General features: G+C 43.9%; 1 protein-coding gene across 2 annotated transcripts in view; it reads right to left on the reverse strand.

The window, feature by feature from the left end:
• The window catches only part of LOC110537700 (putative E3 ubiquitin-protein ligase DTX2), a 31880-nt gene extending 13760 nt beyond the window's left edge, over positions 1-18120 (reverse strand). For both annotated transcript variants that reach the window (XM_021623940.3, XM_036937662.2), the window contains exons 1-3: positions 16794-18120; positions 14835-15420; positions 1166-1224 (exon numbers count right to left, since the gene is read on the reverse strand). In XM_021623940.3, coding sequence (XP_021479615.2) covers positions 1166-1224; positions 14835-15420; positions 16794-17106 — 958 coding nt within the window. In that variant the 5' untranslated portion in view covers positions 17107-18120. The remainder of the gene's footprint in view (positions 1-1165; positions 1225-14834; positions 15421-16793) is intronic.
• Between the last annotated feature and the right edge of the window lie 272 nt (positions 18121-18392).

Genomic DNA, 18392 nt, shown 5'->3' on the forward strand with positions numbered 1-18392 from the left:
CAAGTTCAAACAGGTGCCATTAATACAAGTAACAAGTGGAGGACAGAGGAGCCTCTTAAAGAAGAAGTTACAGGTCTATGAGAGCCAGAAATTTTGCTTGTTTGTAGGTGACCAAATACTTATTTTCCACCATAATTTGCAAATAAATTAATTAAAAATCCTACAATGTGATTTTCTTTCTCATTTTGTCTGTCATAGTAGAAGTGTACCTATGATGAAAATTACAGGCCCCTCATCTTTAAGTGGGAGAACATGCACAATTTGGTGGCTGACTAAATACTTTTTTGCCCCACTGTATATATGCTCAGTCTGTCTCTCTGGTGGCCTATCTGCTGGCTCAACAGGAATGAGATTTTTTTTTGCGTAAAAAGATGAACTGCTAGCTAGGACATTTTGGACATTGCGAAATAACCATATAACAAATAAAATAAACGTTTTGGATAAAACGACAACATCCTAAGTGTAACGGAAAATGTAACGAGAAAGAAAAAAGTGAACTATTGCTTTAACTATTCCTTTTCATTAAGACCACAACCCCCTGAGACTACCCTGGAAAATAAATTACATCATGGGCTGGGCAACTGACAAGAACCAAGCCTGGTTGGTGCACAACAGGGCCTGGTCTGTGGAGATTGTGCACAGCGATAAACTGGAGGTGCTAGACTAGTTGTCTAGAGAGACACAATGCTTTCACACCATAGACAGTGACAGGCTATTGCCATGAAATCACAAAGGAGTTCTCTGTATCACTGCTTTAATGACTGGTCAACAAAAGCTGTGCCTCTAAAATCTGTCAGGTCTATCAGATAAGCTTACTAAAGCACACAATTGCTGGACAGTGCTGTCAAATGTGTAGCCTATTTCTGGTGTAACAGCCATCTTTGTTAAGTCATTAGCTTGCCATAGGCTACACATTTGGCTGAAACAAAGTATGTCAACGAACATTGATTTTAAAACTTATGAGTGTGAAAACGCAACACTTTTTCACCCTCTTACTTTCACACTGAGACGTAACCTCATGGAGCAGAAGGTTCTGCCATCGTCAACAAGAAAAACAATGCTTTACCGAAACCGCTAGAATTCACATGGATGGGGACTGTAAGAATACAGGTAGTACCACCATTGGGGACGTGAAAATTGGATGAATTACTTGGGACCTCTTTACCTGCCAGGGCTGAGCTCACACTGGTGGATCCATTCAGTTGCACAGGGATGGTGGGGATACTGTGGCAGAAGAAACAGGAAAACGGACATTAACGGAGCATGGTGAAGGCCAAAAGGCACACATACGAATCCGTACACACCATTGCATGAGCAATCAAATGAAGAACTGATGTGGTTTCTCAACAACAACAACAAAAAAGAGCTCTAGACACTGCAGAATCCATCCACGATATCATCTATATTGAATAGTTCTGCGGCCTGTCACTGCAGGTTAACAATTATATCAATAACAATACTAAAAGGTTACGATTTGAATTTCTCAACTTTCGACATTCTAAATTAAAAAGCTAGGAAATCCACAGAAGATAAATGTCCTTCCTCTGATTAATGATGGATGGGAAGCTAGCGTGGCCTTGCTAAAACATGCCTGCCAGTGTTCAGAGTTGAACCTGTCCCCATGAGGAGGAGAACAATGGACCCCCAAAAATCCGGCTTTCCTGCTCCACGTCAGACAAAGGCCAGGGGTACTACGGTGCACTGTGCAGTATTTCCTCCTGGTTTCCAACACTTTCATGTCGTTCCACTGAGGCCTGTGTTCAGTGGTGCCCAAGAGAGAGCAGAGCAAAAGCAGAGAAGTCCTGCTGCAAGTATTCCAGAACACATGCAGAGAAAGCCTACCACAGTTACGCATATCTAGTGAACGGATACCTATAGTGTGTATATATGTATACAGTAATCAAATCAAATCAAATTTTATTTGTCACATACACATGGTTAGCAGATGTTAATGCGAGTGTAGCGAAATGCTTGTGCTTCTAGTTCCGACAATGCAGTAATAAGCAACAAGTAATCTAACTAACAATTCCAAAACTACTGTCTTGTACACAGTGTGAGGGGATAAAGAATATGTACATAAGGATATATGAATGAGTGATGGTACAGAGCAGCATAGGCAGATACAGTAGATTGTATCGAGTACAGTATATACATATGAGATGAGTATGTAAACAAAGTGGCATAGTTAAAGTGGCTAGTGATACATGTATTACATAAGGATACAGTCGATGATATAGAGTACAGTATATACGTATGCCTATGAGATGAATAATGTAGGGTGAGTAACATTATATAAGGTAGCATTGGTTAAAGTGGCTAGTGATATATTTACATCATTTCCCATCAATTCCCATTATTAAAGTGGCTGGAGTTGAGTCAGTGTCAGTGTGTTGGCAGCAGCCACTCAATGTTAGTGGTGGCTGTTTAACAGTCTGATAGCCTTGAGATAGAAGCTGTTTTTCAGTCTCTCGGTCCCAGCTTTGATGCACCTGTACTGACCTCGCCTTCTGGATGATAGCGGGGTGAACAGGCAGTGGCTCGGGTGGTTGATGTCCTTGATGATCTTTATGGCCTTCCTGTGACATCGGGTGGTGTATGTGTCCTGGAGGGCAGGTAGTTTGCCCCCGGTGATGCGTTGTGCAGACCTCACTACCCTCTGGAGAGCCTTACGGTTGAGGGCGGAGCAGTTGCCGTACCAGGCGGTGATACAGCCCGCCAGGATGCTCTCGATTGTGCATCTGTAGAAGTTTGTGAGTGCTTTTGGTGACAAGCCGAATTTCTTCAGCCTCCTGAGGTTGAAGAGGCGCTGCTGCGCCTTCTTCACAATGCTGTCTGTGTGAGTGGACCAATTCAGTTTGTCTGTGATGTGTATGCCGAGGAACTTAAAACTTGCTACCCTCTCCACTACTGTTCCATCGATGTGGATAGGGGGGTGTTCCCTCTGCTGTTTCCTGAAGTCCACAATCATCTCCTTAGTTTTGTTGACGTTGAGTGTGAGGTTATTTTCCTGACACCACACTCCGAGGGCCCTCACCTCCTCCCTGTAGGCCGTCTCGTCGTTGTTGGTAATCAAGCCTACCACTGTTGTGTCGTCCGCAAACTTGATGATTGAGTTGGAGGCGTGCGTGGCCACGCAGTCGTGGGTGAACAGGGAGTACAGGAGAGGGCTCAGAACGCACCCTTGTGGGGCCCCAGTGTTGAGGATCAGCGGGGAGGAGATGTTGTTGCCTACCCTCACCACCTGGGGGCGGCCCGTCAGGAAGTCCAGTACCCAGTTGCACAGGGCGGGGTCGAGACCCAGGGTCTCGAGCTTGATGACGAGCTTGGAGGGTACTATGGTGTTGAATGCCGAACTGTAGTCAATGAACAGCATTCTCACATAGGTATTCCTCTTGTCCAGATGGGTTAGGGCAGTGTGCAGTGTGGTTGAGATTGCATCGTCTGTGGACCTATTTGGGCGGTAAGCAAATTGGAGTGGGTCTAGGGTGTCAGGTAGGGTGGAGGTGATATGGTCCTGGACTAGTCTCTCAAAGCACTTCATGATGACGGAAGTGAGTGCTACGGGGCGGTAGTCGTTTAGCTCAGTTACCTTAGCTTTCTTGGGAACAGGAACAATGGTGGCCCTCTTGAAGCATGTGGGAACAGCAGACTGGTATAGGGATTGATTGAATATGTCCGTAAACACACCGGCCAGCTGGTCTGCGCATGCTCTGAGGGCGCGGCTGGGGATGCCGTCTGGGCCTGCAGCCTTGCGAGGGTTAACACGTTTAAATGTCTTACTCACCTCGGCTGCAGTGAAGGAGAGACCGCAAGTTTTCGTTGCAGGCCGTGTCAGTGGCACTGTATTGTCCTCAAAGCGGGCAAAAAAGTTATTTAGTCTGCCTGGGAGCAGGACATCCTGGTCCGTGACTGGGCTGGATTTCTTCCTGTAGTCCGTGATTGACTGTAGACCCTGCCACATGCCTCTTGTGTCTGAGCCGTTGAATTGAGATTCTACTTTGTCTCTGTACTGACGCTTAGCTTGTTTGATAGCCTTGCGGAGGGAATAGCTGCACTGTTTGTATTCGGTCATGTTACCAGACACCTTGCCCTGATTAAAAGCAGTGGTTCGCGCTTTCAGTTTCACACGAATGCTGCCATCAATCCACGGTTTCTGGTTAGGGAATGTTTTAATCGTTGCTATGGGAACGACATCTTCAACGCACGTTCTAATGAACTCGAACACCGAATCAGCGTATTCGTCAATGTTGTTGTCTGACGCAATACGAAACATGTCCCAGTCCACGTGATGGAAGCAGTCTTGGAGTGTGGAGTCAGCTTGGTCGGACCAGCGTTGGACAGACCTCAGTGTGGGAGCCTCTTGTTTTAGTTTCTGTCTGTAGGCAGGGATCAACAAAATGGAGTCATGGTCAGCTTTTCCGAAAGGGGGGCGGGGCAGGGCCTTATATGCGTCGCGGAAGTTAGAGTAACAATGATCCAAGGTCTTTCCACCCCTGGTTGCGCAATCGATATGCTGATAAAATTTGGGGAGTCCTGTTTTCAGATTAGCCTTGTTAAAATCCCCAGCTACAATGAATGCAGCCTCCGGATAAATGGTTTCCAGTTTGCAAAGAGTCAAATAAAGTTCATTCAGAGCCAACGATGTGTCTGCTTGGGGGGGGATATATACGGCTGTGATTATAATCGAAGAGAATTCTCTTGGTAGATAATGCGGTCTACATTTGATTGTGAGGAATTCTAAATCAGGTGAACAGAAGGATTTGAGTTCCTGTATGTTTCTTTCATCACACCATGTCACGTTAGTCATAAGGCATACGCCCCCGCCCCTCTTTTTACCAGAAAGATGTTTTTTCCTGTCTGCGCGATGCGTGGAGAAACCTGTTGGCTGCACCGCTTCGGATAGCGTCTCTCCAGTAAGCCAGTAAGTTTGGACACACTCATTCAGGATTTACTTCTTTTTCTACATTGTAGAATAATAGTGTAGACATGAAACTATAAAATAACACATATGGAATCATGTAGTAACCAAAAAAAGTGTATATTTTAGATTCTTCAAAGTAGCCACCATTTGCCTTGATAACAGATTTGCACACTCTAGGCACTCTCAACCAGCTTTGTGAGGTACTCACCTGGAAAGCATTTAATTTAACACATGTGCCTTGTTAAAAGTTAATTTGTGGAATTTATTTAGCATAGTGGTTAGAGCGTTGGGCCAGTAACCGAAAGGTTGCTAGATCGAATCCTCGAGCTGACAAGGTAAAGAATCTGTCGTTCTGCCCTTGAACAAGGCAGTTAACCCACTGTTCCTAGGCCGTCACTGTAAATAAGAATTTGTTCTTAACTGACTTGCCTATGTAAATAAAATAGTCATTCTTAATGCGTTTGAGCCAAACAATTATGTTGTGACAAGGTAGGGGTGGTATACAAAAGACAGTCCTATTTGGTAAAATACCAAGTCCATATTATGGCAAGAACAGCTCAAATAAGCAAAGCGAAACGACAGTCCATCATTACTTGAAGACATGTAGGTCAGTCAATCCGGAAAATGTGAAGAACTTTGAAAGTTTCTGCAAGTGCAGTTGCAAAAACCATCAAGCGCTATGATGAAACTGGCTCTCATGAGGAACAGCACAGGAAAGGAAGACCCTGAGTTACCTCTGCTGCAGAGGATACGTTCATTAGAGAGTTACCAGCCTCAGAAATTGCAGCCCAAATAAATGCTTCAGAGTTCAAGTAACAGACATCTCAACATCAACTGTTCAGAGGAGACGGCGTGAATCAGGCCTTCATGGTCGATTGCTGCAAAGAAACCACTACTAAAGGACACCAATAATAAGAAGAGACTTGCTTGGGCCAAGAAACACAAGCAATGGTCAGCAGACTAGGCTAAATCGGTCCTTGGTCTGACAAGTCTAAATGTGACATTATTAGTTCCAACCACCATGTCTTTGTAAGACGCAGAATACGTAAACGGATGCTCTCCGCATGTGTGGTTCCCACCGTGAAGCATGGAGGTGGTGGTGTAATGGTGCTTTGCTGGTGACAGTTAGTGAACTTTGCAACCTTTTGCCACATTTCAGGCTTCAAACAAAGATATAAAACTGTATTTTTTTGTGAAGAATCAACAACAAGTGGGACACAATCATGAAGTGGAACGACATTTATTGGATATTTCAAACTTTTTTAACATATCAAAAACTGAAATATTGGGCGTGCAAAATTATTCAGCCCCTTTACTTTCAGTGCAGCAAACTCTCTCCAGAAGTTCAGTGAGGATCTCTGAATGATCCAATGTTGACCTAAATGACTAATGATGATAAATACAATCCACCTGTGTGTAATCAAGTCTCCGTATAAATGCACCTGCACTGTGATAGTCTTCTCCTTGTATGAGCTGAAAGTTTAGAGGGACGGCCAGGTCTTGGTAGATTTGCAGTGGTCTGATACTCCTTCCATTTCAATATTATTGCTTGCACAGTGCTCCTTGGGATGTTTAAAGCTTGGGAAATCTTTTTGTATCCAAATCCGGCTTTAAACTTCTTCACAACAGTATCTCGGACCTGCCTGGTGTGTTCCTTGTTCTTCATGATGCTCTCTGCGCTTTTAACGGACCTCTGAGACTATCACAGTGCAGGTGCATTTATACGGAGACTTGATTACACACAGGTGGATTGTATATCATCATCATTAGTCATTTAGGTCAACATTGGATCATTCAGAGATCCTCACTGAACTTCTGGAGAGAGTTTGCTGCACTGAAATTAAAGGGGCTGAATAATTTTGCACGCCCAATTTTTCCATTTTTGATTTGTTAAAAAAGTTTGAAATATCCAATAAATGTCGTTCCACTTCATGATTGTGTCCCACTTGTTGTTGATTCTTCACAAAAAAATACAGTTTTATATCTTTATGTTTGAAGCCTGAAATGTGGCAAAAGGTCGCAAAGTTCAAGGGGGCCGAATACTTTCGCAAGGCACTGTAACCAGCATGGCTACCACAGCATTCTGTAGCGATACACCATCCCATCTGGTTTGTGCTTAGTATGTGTATTACTTGTTTTTCAACATGAAAATGGCCCAACACACCTACCAGGCTGTGTAAGGAGAGTGATGGAGTGACTCCAAGGAGAGTGATGGAGTGACTCCAAGGAGAGTGATGGAGTGCCGCATAAGACCTGGACTCCATAACCAACCGATCTCAAGCCAATAGAGATGGTTTGAGAGGAGTTGGACCGCGAAGTGAAGGAAAAGCAGCCAACAAATGTGCAACATATATTTTAAATTGATTTAACTTGGCAAGTCAGTTATGAAAAATTCTTATTTTACAATGACGGAATAGCCCAGCCAAACCCTCCTCTAACCCGGACGACGCTTGGCCAATGGGACTCTCGATCACGGCCGGATGTGATACCTTGGTTCGATCCCGGGCTGTATGTGGTGAGGCCTCTAGCACTGCAGGGCATTGCCAGAGACCGCTGCGCCACTAAGGAGCACAACATATATGGGAACTCCTTCAAGAATGTTGGGAGAATGCCAAGAGTGTGCAAAGCTGTCATCAAGGCAAAGGGAGGCTCTTTTAAAGGTTAGAAATATATTGATTTGTTTTAACACTTTTTTTGCATCCTACATGTTTCCATATGTTATTTCATAGTTTTGATTTCTGCTCTCTTATTCTACAAAGTAGACAATAGTAAAAATAAAGAAACGTGTGTGGTACTGAAGTAATACGTTTACATACACTAAGGTTGGTGTCATGAAAACTATTTTTCAACCACTCCACACATTTCTTGATAACAAACTATAGTTTTGGCAAGTCGGTTAGGACATCTACTTTGTGCATGACAAGTCATTTTTCCAACAATTGTTTACAGACAGATTATTTCACTATCACAATTCTAGTGGGTCAGAAGTTTACATACACTAAGTTGACTGTGCCTTTAAACATCTTGGAAAATTCCAGAAAATTATGTCATGGCTTTAGACGCTTCTGATAGGCTAATTGACATATTTTGAGTCAATTGGAGGTGTACCTGTGGATGTATTTCAAGGCCTACCTTCAAACCCGGTGCTTCTTTGCTTGACATCATGGGAAAAATCAAACTAAATCAGTCAAGACGTTAGAAACAAAATTGTAGACCTCCACAAGTCTGATTCATCCTTGGGAGCAATTTACAAATGCCTAAAGGTACCACGTTCATCTGTACAAACAATAGTACGCAAGAATAAACACCATGGGACCACACAGCCGTCATACCTCTGAGGAAGGAGACACCTGTCTCCTAGAGATGAACGTACTTCAGTGCAAAAAGTGCAAATCAATCCCAGAACAACAGCAAAGAACCTTGTGAAGATGCTGGAGGAAACAGGTACAAAAGTATCTATATCCACAGTAAAACATGTCCTATATCGACATAACCTGAAAGGCCGCTCAGCATAAAAAAAGCCAGACTACGGTTTGTAACTGCGCATGGGGACAAAGATTGTACTTTTTGGAGAAATGTCCTCTGGTCTGATGAAACAAAAATCAAACTGTTTGGCCATAATGACCATCGTTATGTTTGGAGGAAAAAGGGGGATGCTTGCAAGCCGAAGAACACCATCCCAACCGTGAAGCACAGGGGTGACATCATCATGATGTGGGGGTGCTTTACTGCAGGAGGTGCACTTCACAAAATAGATGGCATCATGAGGTAGAAAAATTATGTGGCTATATTGAAGCAACATCTCAAGACATCAGTCAGGAAGTTAAAGCTTGGTCACACATGGGTCTTCCAAATGGACAATGACCCCAAGCATACTTCCAAAGTGGTAGCAAAATGGCTTAAGGACAACAAAGTCAAGGTATTGGAGTGGTCATCACAAAGCCCTAACCTCAGTCCTATAGAAAATGTTTGAGCAGAACTGAAAGTGTGCAAGGGGGCCTACAAATCTGATTCAGTTACACCAGCTCTGTCAGGAGGAATGGGATAAAATTCACCCAACTTATTGTGGGAAGCTTATGGAAGGCTACCCAAAACACTTGACCCAAGTTAAACAATTTAAAGGCAATGCTACCAAAAACGAATTGAGTGTATGTCAAGGTCTGACCCACAGAGTGTGATGAAAGAAATAAAATCTGAAAATCACATTCTTAAAATAAAGTGGTGATGCTAACTGACCGAAGACATTTTTATTAGGATTAAATGTCAGGAATTGTGAAAAACAGAGTTTAAATGTATTTGCCTAAGGTGTATGTAAACTTCCGACTTCAACTGTAATATAGACTGCTCAAAAAAATAAAAGGGAACACTTAAACAACACAATGTAACTCCAAGTCAATCACACTTCTGTGAAATCAAACTGTCCACTTAGGAATCAACACTGATTGACAAATTTCACATGCTGTTGTGCAAATGGAATAGACAGCAGGTGGAAATTATAGGCAATTAGTAAGACACCCCCAATAAAGGAGTGGTTCTGCAGGTGGTGACCACAGACCACTTCTCAGTTCCTATGCTTCCTGGCTGATGTTTTGGTCACTTTTGAATGCTGGCGGTGCTTTCACTCTAGTGGTAGCATGAGATGGAGTCTACAACCCACACAAGTGGCTCAGGTAGTGCAGCTCATCCAGGATGGCACATCAATGCGAGCTGTGGCAAGAAGGTTTGCTGTGTCTGTCAGCGTAGTCTCCAGAGCATGGAGGCGCTACCAGGAGACAGGCCAATACATCAGGAGACGTGGAGGAGGCCGTAGGAGGGCAACAACCCAGCAGCTGGACCGCTACCTCTGCCTTTGTGCAAGGAGGAGCAGAAGGAGCACTGTCAGAGCCCTGCAAAATGACCTCCAGCAGGCCACAAATGTGCATGTGTCTGCTCAAAAAGTCAGAAACAGACTCCATGAGGGTGGTATGAGGGCCCGACAGCCACAGGTGGGGGTTGTGCTTACAGCCCAACACCGTGCAGGACGTTTGGCATTTGCCAGAGAACACCAAGATTGGCAAATTCGTCGCTGGCGCCCTGTGCTCTTCACAGATGAAAGCAGGTTCACACTGAGCACGTGACAGACGTGACAGTCTGGAGACGCCGTGGAGAACGTTCTGCTGCCTGCAACATCCTCCAGCATGACCGGTTTGGTGGTGGGTCAGTCATGGTGTGGGGTGGCATTTCTCTGGGGGGCCGCACAGCCCTCCATGTGCTTGCCAGAGGTAGCCTGACTGCCATTGGGTACAGAGATGAGATCCTCAGACCCCTTGTGAGACCATATGCTGGTGCGGTTGGCCCTGGGTTCCTCCTAATGCAAGACAATGCTAGACCTCATGTGGCTGAAGTGTGTCAGCAGTTCCTGCAAGAGGAAGGCATTGATGCAATGGACTGGCCCGCCCGTTCCCCAGACCTGAATCCAATTGAGCACATCTGGGACATCATGTCTCGCTCCATCCACCAACGCCACAGACTGTCCAGGAGTTGGCGGATGCTTTAGTCCAGGTCTGGGATGAGATCCCTCAGGAGACCATGCGCCACCTCATCAGGAGCATGCCCAGGCGTTGTCGGGAGGTCATACAGGCACGTGGAGGCCACACACACTACTGAGCCTCATTTTGGCTTGTTTTAAGGACATTACATCACAGTTGTATCAGCCTGTAGTGTGGTTTTCCACTTTAATGTTGAGTGTGACTCCAAATCCAGACCTCCATGGGTTGATAAATTTGATTCCCATTGATAATGTTTGTGTGATTTTGTTGTCAGCACATTCAACTATGTAAAGAAAAAAGTATTAAATAAGAATATTTCATTCATTCAGATCTAGGATGTGTTATTTTAGTGTTCCATTTATTTTTTTGAGCAGTGTATATAGTTTTAATACTGTAGGTAGCATTAGCTACCAGTAGTCATCTGTACCTGCTCCAAAAAGCCACTATTTTTCATCCTATAACTTTTGTTCGGCATCTTATTAAATAGTGAGCTAACATGTTTTCAGCACTTTCATTTTCCTGACTGATCAAAACTCGTTCTCACCTCTCTGCAGCAGATATAAAGTGAGCAATATTTGGAGCATCAAATAGCAATGCATATAGAACCCTGAGAATTGCAATACAAGCCTATGTATGCGATAATATCGTATTGTGAGGTCCTTGGCAATTCCCAGCCCTAATCCAGTGCGTCAGATACAGTGCCTTTGGAAAGTATTGTGACCCCTTGAACCTTTTCCACATTTTGTTTTACGTTACAGACTTATTCTAAAATGGATTAAATTGTTCTTACCCCCCTCATCAATATACACACAATACCCCATGATGACAAAGCAAAAATAAGTTTAGAAATGTATCAATAATAAAAACTGATATCATATTTACATAACTATTCAGACCCTTTACTCAGTACTTTGTAGAAGCACCTTTGGCAGCGATTACAGCCTCGAGTCTTCTTGGGTATGACGCTACAAGCTTGGCACACCTATATTTGGGGAATTTCTCCCATTCTTCTGTGCAAATCCTCTCAAGCTCTGTCAGGTTGGATGGGGAGCGTTGCTGCATAGCTATTTTCAGGTCTCTCCAGAGATGTTCGATCGGGTTCAAGTCCGGCTTCTGGCTGAGCCACTCAAGGACATTCAGAGATATGTCCCAAAGCGACTTCTACGTTGTCTTGGCTGTGTGCTTAGGGTCGTCGTCCTGTTGGAAGGTACATACATCGTTGCCCCAGTTTGAGGTCCTGAGCACTCTGTAGCAGGTTTTCATCTTTTTTCCTTGATCCTGACTAGTCTGCCAGTCTCTGCTTCTGAAAAACCTCCCCACAGCATGTTGCTGCCACCACCATACATCACCTTTGGGATGGTTCCAGGTTTCCTCCAGACATGATGCTTGGCATTCAGGCAAGAGGTCAAACTTGGTTTCTTCAGACCATCGAATCTTGTTTCTCATGGTCAGTGTCTTTAGGTGCCTTTGGCAAACGCCAAGTGGGCTGTCATGTGCCTTTTACTGAGGAGTGGCATCTGTCTCGCCACTACCATAAAGGCCTGATTGGTGGAGTGCTGCAGAGATGGTTGTGTTTCTAGAAGGTCCGCCCATCTCCAAAAAGGAACTCTGGAGCTCTGTCAGAGAGAGCATTGGGTTCTTGTCACCTCTCTGACCAAGGCCCTTCTTTCCCCATTGCTCAGCTTGTCCGAGCGGATAACTCTAGGAAGCGTCTTGGTGGTTCCAAACTTTTTCCATTTAAGAATGGAGGCCACTATGCTGCATACATTTTTTGGTACCCTTCCCCAGATCTGTGCCTCGACACAATCCTGTCTCGGAGCCCAACAAACAATTCCTTCGACCTCATGGCTTTGTTTTTGCTCTGACATGCACTGTCAATTGTGGGACCTTATACAGACAGGTGTGTGCAGTTCCAAATCATGTCCAATCAATTGAATTTACCACAGGTGGACTTAGGGCTGGGCGATAAATCAATAATTAATTAGAGGTAATTACTTCCCTCAATAACGATATAAAAACGTTTAGATTAATTTCCGATAGGGTCGATATTGAATAATTAGGTACAGCAGTCCATTTCACCTCTGACACAGCAGGAATGTGCGGAGAAGCGACAATATGCACATGGCGAGGTATACGCCCACCAAAAAACAGTTAGCACCTCAAGTTTATTTATCCGTTATTTTACCAGGTAAGTTGACTGAGAACACGTTCTCATTTGCAGCAACGACCTGGGGAATAGTTACAGGGGAGAGGAGGGGGATGAATGAACCAATTGTAAACTGGGGATTATTAGGTGATTGTGATGGTTTGAGGGCCAGATTGGGAATTTAGCCAGGACACTGGGGTTAACACCCCTACTCTTACGATAAGTGCCATGGGATCTTTAATGACCTCAGAGAGTTGCTCGCCCGTTTAACGTCCCATCCGAAAGACGGCACCCTACACAGGGCAGTGTCCCCAATCACTGCCCTGGGGCATTGGGATATTGTTTAGACCAGAGGAAAGAGTGCCTCCTACTGGCCCTCCAATACCACTTGGTGGATTAGCCACTATTAACCACGAAAAATTAGTGATGTAGGCGAAAACAGTTATCGCCATGGAGAAGGAGCAGCTTCCAACGAAGAAATTATTGATAAAAAGGGTTAAACTGTTTCAGTAATTTGGAAGTGGTTTGGATTTTTGAAGTCCGACAAAGAGCAGAGCAATGTCCGGCGCAAATTGTGCCGTAGACAGGTGGCTACGAAGTCTGGTAATACGACAAACCTTTTTCAACATCTGAAGCAAAATCACTCTTTGGAACATGCAGGAAGTTTGAGTATTGATGAATGCCCCTCAAGCCCCAGCCAATCTAGGAATGTTTGCCTGAAGCAGTTAACACTGACAGAGTTTATGCCCTACAAGCAAACATCAAAAAGACAGACATCACAAATGCTATTATGCATTTCATTGCTAAGGACATGCTACCAATTAGCACAGTCAAAAAGGAACAATTTTTATTTTATGGAACCTTTATTTAACTAGCCAAGTCGGTTAAGAACAACTTCTTATTTACAATGATGGCCTATCAGGGAACAGTGGTTTAACTGCCTTCTTCAGGGGTAGAATGACAGATTTTTACCTTGGGGATTCGAGGGTTACTGGTCCAACGCTCTAACCACTAGGCTACCTGCCTAGTAGTTTGTTAAGGCATTATTGTGTCTGAAGCAGATATGTACCTGTTAAACATTATTTGATTAATATCATGATAATTATCGTTATCGAATGAAAAAAAATATTTAGATATCGTGATAATTGATTTGCCATATCACCCAGCCCTAGGTGGACTCCAATCAAATTGTAGAAACATCAAGGATGAGTTCAATGTCGAGTCTCATAGCAAAGGGTCTGAATACTTATGTAAATAAGGTATCTGTTTTGTTTTTTTGGGGCAAAAATGTAAAAAAAATATATATATTTTTAGAATAAGGCTGTAACATAAATTGTGAAAAAAGGGGTCTGTATACTTTCTGAATGCACTGTACTTTGTGTGCTTTCTCTCCAAATTGATAAGGATCTGGAGTAATGTGAATGTTTATGTTCAACATTGCTTAATACTGCCACTTTTCACTCAAGTTATTTTAAGAATATTTGGCAGGCGCTGCTTCAAAACATTCAGAAATAGTGCCACTAAGGTATTATTGAAAACAAAAATGCTATATGACCGTCAAAAGCTTTCGTCCGGGTGCTTTGTTCATCACATGGTGTGACATAGCCTAGGCCTACTACAACCAGGGACCACATGGTGACAACAATGGGAGGAAGTGTGTGTGACACGCAGCAGTTGATGTAATGTAACCCTTTAAAAACATCAGCGGCGTATTGACCAAGCAGAGCTTTGGGTCACAAATCTTGTTTCCTATCCTGCGTAACACCACTTCCTCTTTAGTGGAGGTCAACAAAACAGCTTATCCTGGTGTTTTCGCACAGTGTTTGTGAATCTTTCAGATTCAGCACTCTATGACATACTGCAGTTTAACCCCAAATCATAACAATATGTCACTCAGCTCAAGATGAAATTATAGATCATGAAAATAAATTGGTTCAAAACATCAATTGGGTCTAAGGCGGTGTTTAGAGACAGTCCAATTCTGATCTTTTGCCACTAATTGGTCTTTTGAGCAATCAGATCTGATAATTTGCCAATAATTGGGAAAAAGATCAGAATTGGGCTGCCTGTGTAAACTCTGCCTAAATGTCAATCAGACCCTCTATCAGTAGGCTATGCCTTACTCAACTCAAAGATTATTAGTCTAAATGGATAAGCTCCTAAATGAGTTGACAATTACTTTTCAAACAATGTCAACAAAGCCGGTTGAAAAGGCCATAAGATGGACCTGAGGACCCACCTTAAGCCATTGGCACTGGTGGACAAGGCCAGTTGAGCTCCAGGGAGTTGACTAGCGGAGGGTGCCAGTGGCCAGGGGCCTCCCCACGCCATTCCCCCCACAGAAAGAGGCCTCCTGGGGTAGGGTGAGTACACTGAGGTGGGGTGAGCTCCAGTCGCCCTGCTAGGGACCTGGAGGCTAGGCCGGCTCAGCTGCCCCGACGAGAAGGAATGGCGCGAGCGGCTGGACATGGGGCCAGTGCTGCTGTGGCTCAGACACTGCTGGCAGGAGCAGGCCGGGGTCGAGTGTATGACGGATGCACCAGATGCCAGTGGGTAGGGGAGGTTACCCTGCCGTCGTACCTGTCGCCGGTAGCCCGTGGCCTTGTTGACCTGGGCCAGCGCCGTGAGGTCCACTATGTAGTTATAGCCGTGTGAGACAATGTCCGCCGTGGCCTGCCGTGCCTGGTAGCTGTGTTCTAGTAGGATAGAAGTGCGAGTCTCGTATGGAGTCCATCCTCCTTCGTCATTCACCCACTCCCAATATACTCCGCTACCCAAGCCTGAGGACTGGGCAAACAACTGACGGCGTACAGACCGCGTTTTCCCTAGAGAGAAAAGAACAACACAGAATGAATAATGTACTCATGAGGCAAAAGTGCTTTGCACAGAAGATTATGCAATAGACATCAGTGAATGCCAAACTATTTATTAATTATAGTCTTAGTCTAGTAGTAGTGTGGTTCATGATGTTAACTAAGTACACTGAACATCCATTAACACCTGAGCATCTGCACCCCCACTTTTTTAACCAGAAAATGATCATGAGCCATTGGGTAATTTGTCATTTTCAATTATTAATGTTTAGATCTAGTCTGCATTAAAATGGATTGTCCATTTTATATACAATATATATGTATACACAAAAGTATGTGGACACCCCTTCAAATTAGTGGACTCTGCTATTTTAGCCACACCTGTTGCTGACAGGTGTATAAAACTGAGCACACAGTCATGCAATCTCCATAGACAAACATTGGCAGTAGAATGGCCTTACTGAAGAGCTCAGTGACTTTCAACGTGGCACCGTCATAGGACGCCACCTTTCCAACAACTCAGTTCGTCAAATTTCAGCCCTACTAGAGCTGCCCCGGTCAACTGTAAATGCTTTGATTAAGAAGCGCTAGGCCCCTTAGTTCCAGTGAAGGGAAATCTTAATGTTACAACATACAATGACATTGTAAATGATTCTGTGCTTCCAACATTGTGGCAAGAGTTTGGGGAAGGCCCTTTCCTGTTTCGGCATGACAATACCTCCGTGCACAAAGCAAGGTCCATATAGAAATGGTTTGTTGAGATCAATGTGGAAGCCCTGACCTCAACCCCATCGAACACCTTTGGGATGAATTGATACTCTGACATCAGTGCCCGACCTCACGAATGTTCGTGGCAGAAAGGAAGCAAGTCCCCGCAATGATCCAACATCTAGTGGAAAGCCTTCCCAGAAGCACAAGCATTTCACTCACAATAACATCTGCTAACCATGTGTATGTGACCAATAAAGTTGTATTTGAGGAGTGGAGGCTGTTATAGCAGCTAAGGGGGACCAAATGCATATTAATGCACTTGATTTTGGAATTAGATGTTCGATGAGTAATTTAAGTGTACACATAGTTTTGGTCACGTAGTGTATATCCCTGGCTAATATAATCTGTGACATTGCAGTTACAGTTAGCCAGCCAACTAGTTAGCCAAAGAAAGTGTTGCCATCGCTGGGAAATAGACAAGTAGCTGACTCTTCGCTATAGCTGTTATCAAGTTTAGCAATGCGATTATGTTTGCCTTATGGTGGCTAACACATGATCACAACAACAGCTAGCTATATAGCGCTGCGCTAGTTAGGGCATTAAAACTAAAGCTCGAAGGCTTCAGTTGAGTTGTAATGTAAAGCATACATAGTGCAGTGGCTTAATTTCCTTACCTGTATCTTGGCGGAACTGCTTCAAGCTTGGTATGTCTATAAGATAAGGCGACAAACTGGGATCTGATTGTCCGAGCCAGATACTGGTGGAGCCAGGACCCCCACTCCTGTGTCCCCGCGGAGAAGAGAAACATTGTTCTATGTAGCCGCTCACCTGGCCGCTGTACGGTAGCCAGACGCCAAGATCATCCTGCCATTCCCATACAACGACCATAGGCTGTGATTGTCCAGGTGCTCCCGAGGTCGGGGTCGAGACAGAGGGTCCATTTCTAGACACATTTCTCCCCACACAGGAGCTAGAGGCAGTGGCCATATCTTGCAGCTACTAGCCAGTGCCAGCTAATGTTACGTCAAATCCAGTAAACGAAACGATAGTTAAGGGAATAAAGCGGAGGCTGGTAAACTAACGTTAGATAGGTTTAGGAAGTCAGATGGACAAACTACAGGACACCTTGCCAGCTAACGTTATCCCATCAATAAAATGTAACGTTAGCTAGCAAACCAAAATAACTAACGTTTACACGATTAGTCCGCTAACGGTTAGCTAGCAAATTGGCTAACGTTACGCTAGCAAAGCATATTGAGTTTACAAGATGGAAAGCTAGCTAGCCATCTAGCTTGGATTCTTAAAATGCCTCATTTTTACAATACGACTGATTCCAGGTCAGGCGGTAAACGTTCAAGCAAACGTATAAAAAACATTTTGGCGAAGCAATGAATCCTTCGATTCGGAAATGTATGTATCTATGCTAATCATACATTACATACCAACCCAAACTGGCTAGCCACCAATCTGTCTGAACCACAGAAATAGAATGAATAGAAGGCCTTCCCCATTCAAACCCAATAATAGATACACACGGCGAGGCATAGCTTTACATGACCACGCCCCCAATTACTGTTTCTGTATGAGAAGTACTCAGGGTACTGTATTGTACTCCCATTAAGTTAATTAGCCTAACTTGGGCGTCATCCTAAATGAACTACTGACACTTTTTTTGTCGTTTCAATAAACATTTTCAGCTGCCACAAATTATTTGCATGATACTTATTCAGACACTAATTTGTTACCCGACCTTCTAACGCTGAAGGTATAAAGCCGTCGCGTTATACTTATGTCACCGTTTGTTTACTTCTAGCTTTTTCGCCTGTTAGCTGGCTATCAAGATAAATTAATCTAGATCTAATTCGCTAGTCTTAGATATGTTGTGTAACTACTTCCATGTTTTTGCTTGCCTTGGAAATGTCGAGGTATTTAGAAAAGTTGATTGTTGTTGGCTTGCCTATATATATTATGTCCTTTCAACTTGCCAGAGGCCGAAAAGCTGGGGAGACACCCTACCAAATGGCCCAAAGTAGCCTATGGCGAAAACTACACCTACTTGGTGGAATCTGCAGTTTTGCATAAATATCCAAATGCAGAGGAAAATTATAGCTGTTATTTTGACCGATACAGCTCACTAGTCCTTACTGCAAGCTTTGCGCAATACACATAGCTAGCTCGATACAAACAAGTGATGAAGTTGTTCGAACACATAAATGTGTCCAGTAACCGGAGCCCACAGTTTTACATCATCATCGTGGCATAATAGCCTAACC

Source organism: Oncorhynchus mykiss, chromosome 12 (genome assembly GCF_057628025.1).
Source record: "Oncorhynchus mykiss isolate SJ-2025 chromosome 12, ASM5762802v1, whole genome shotgun sequence".
NCBI lineage: Eukaryota > Metazoa > Chordata > Actinopteri > Salmoniformes > Salmonidae > Oncorhynchus > Oncorhynchus mykiss.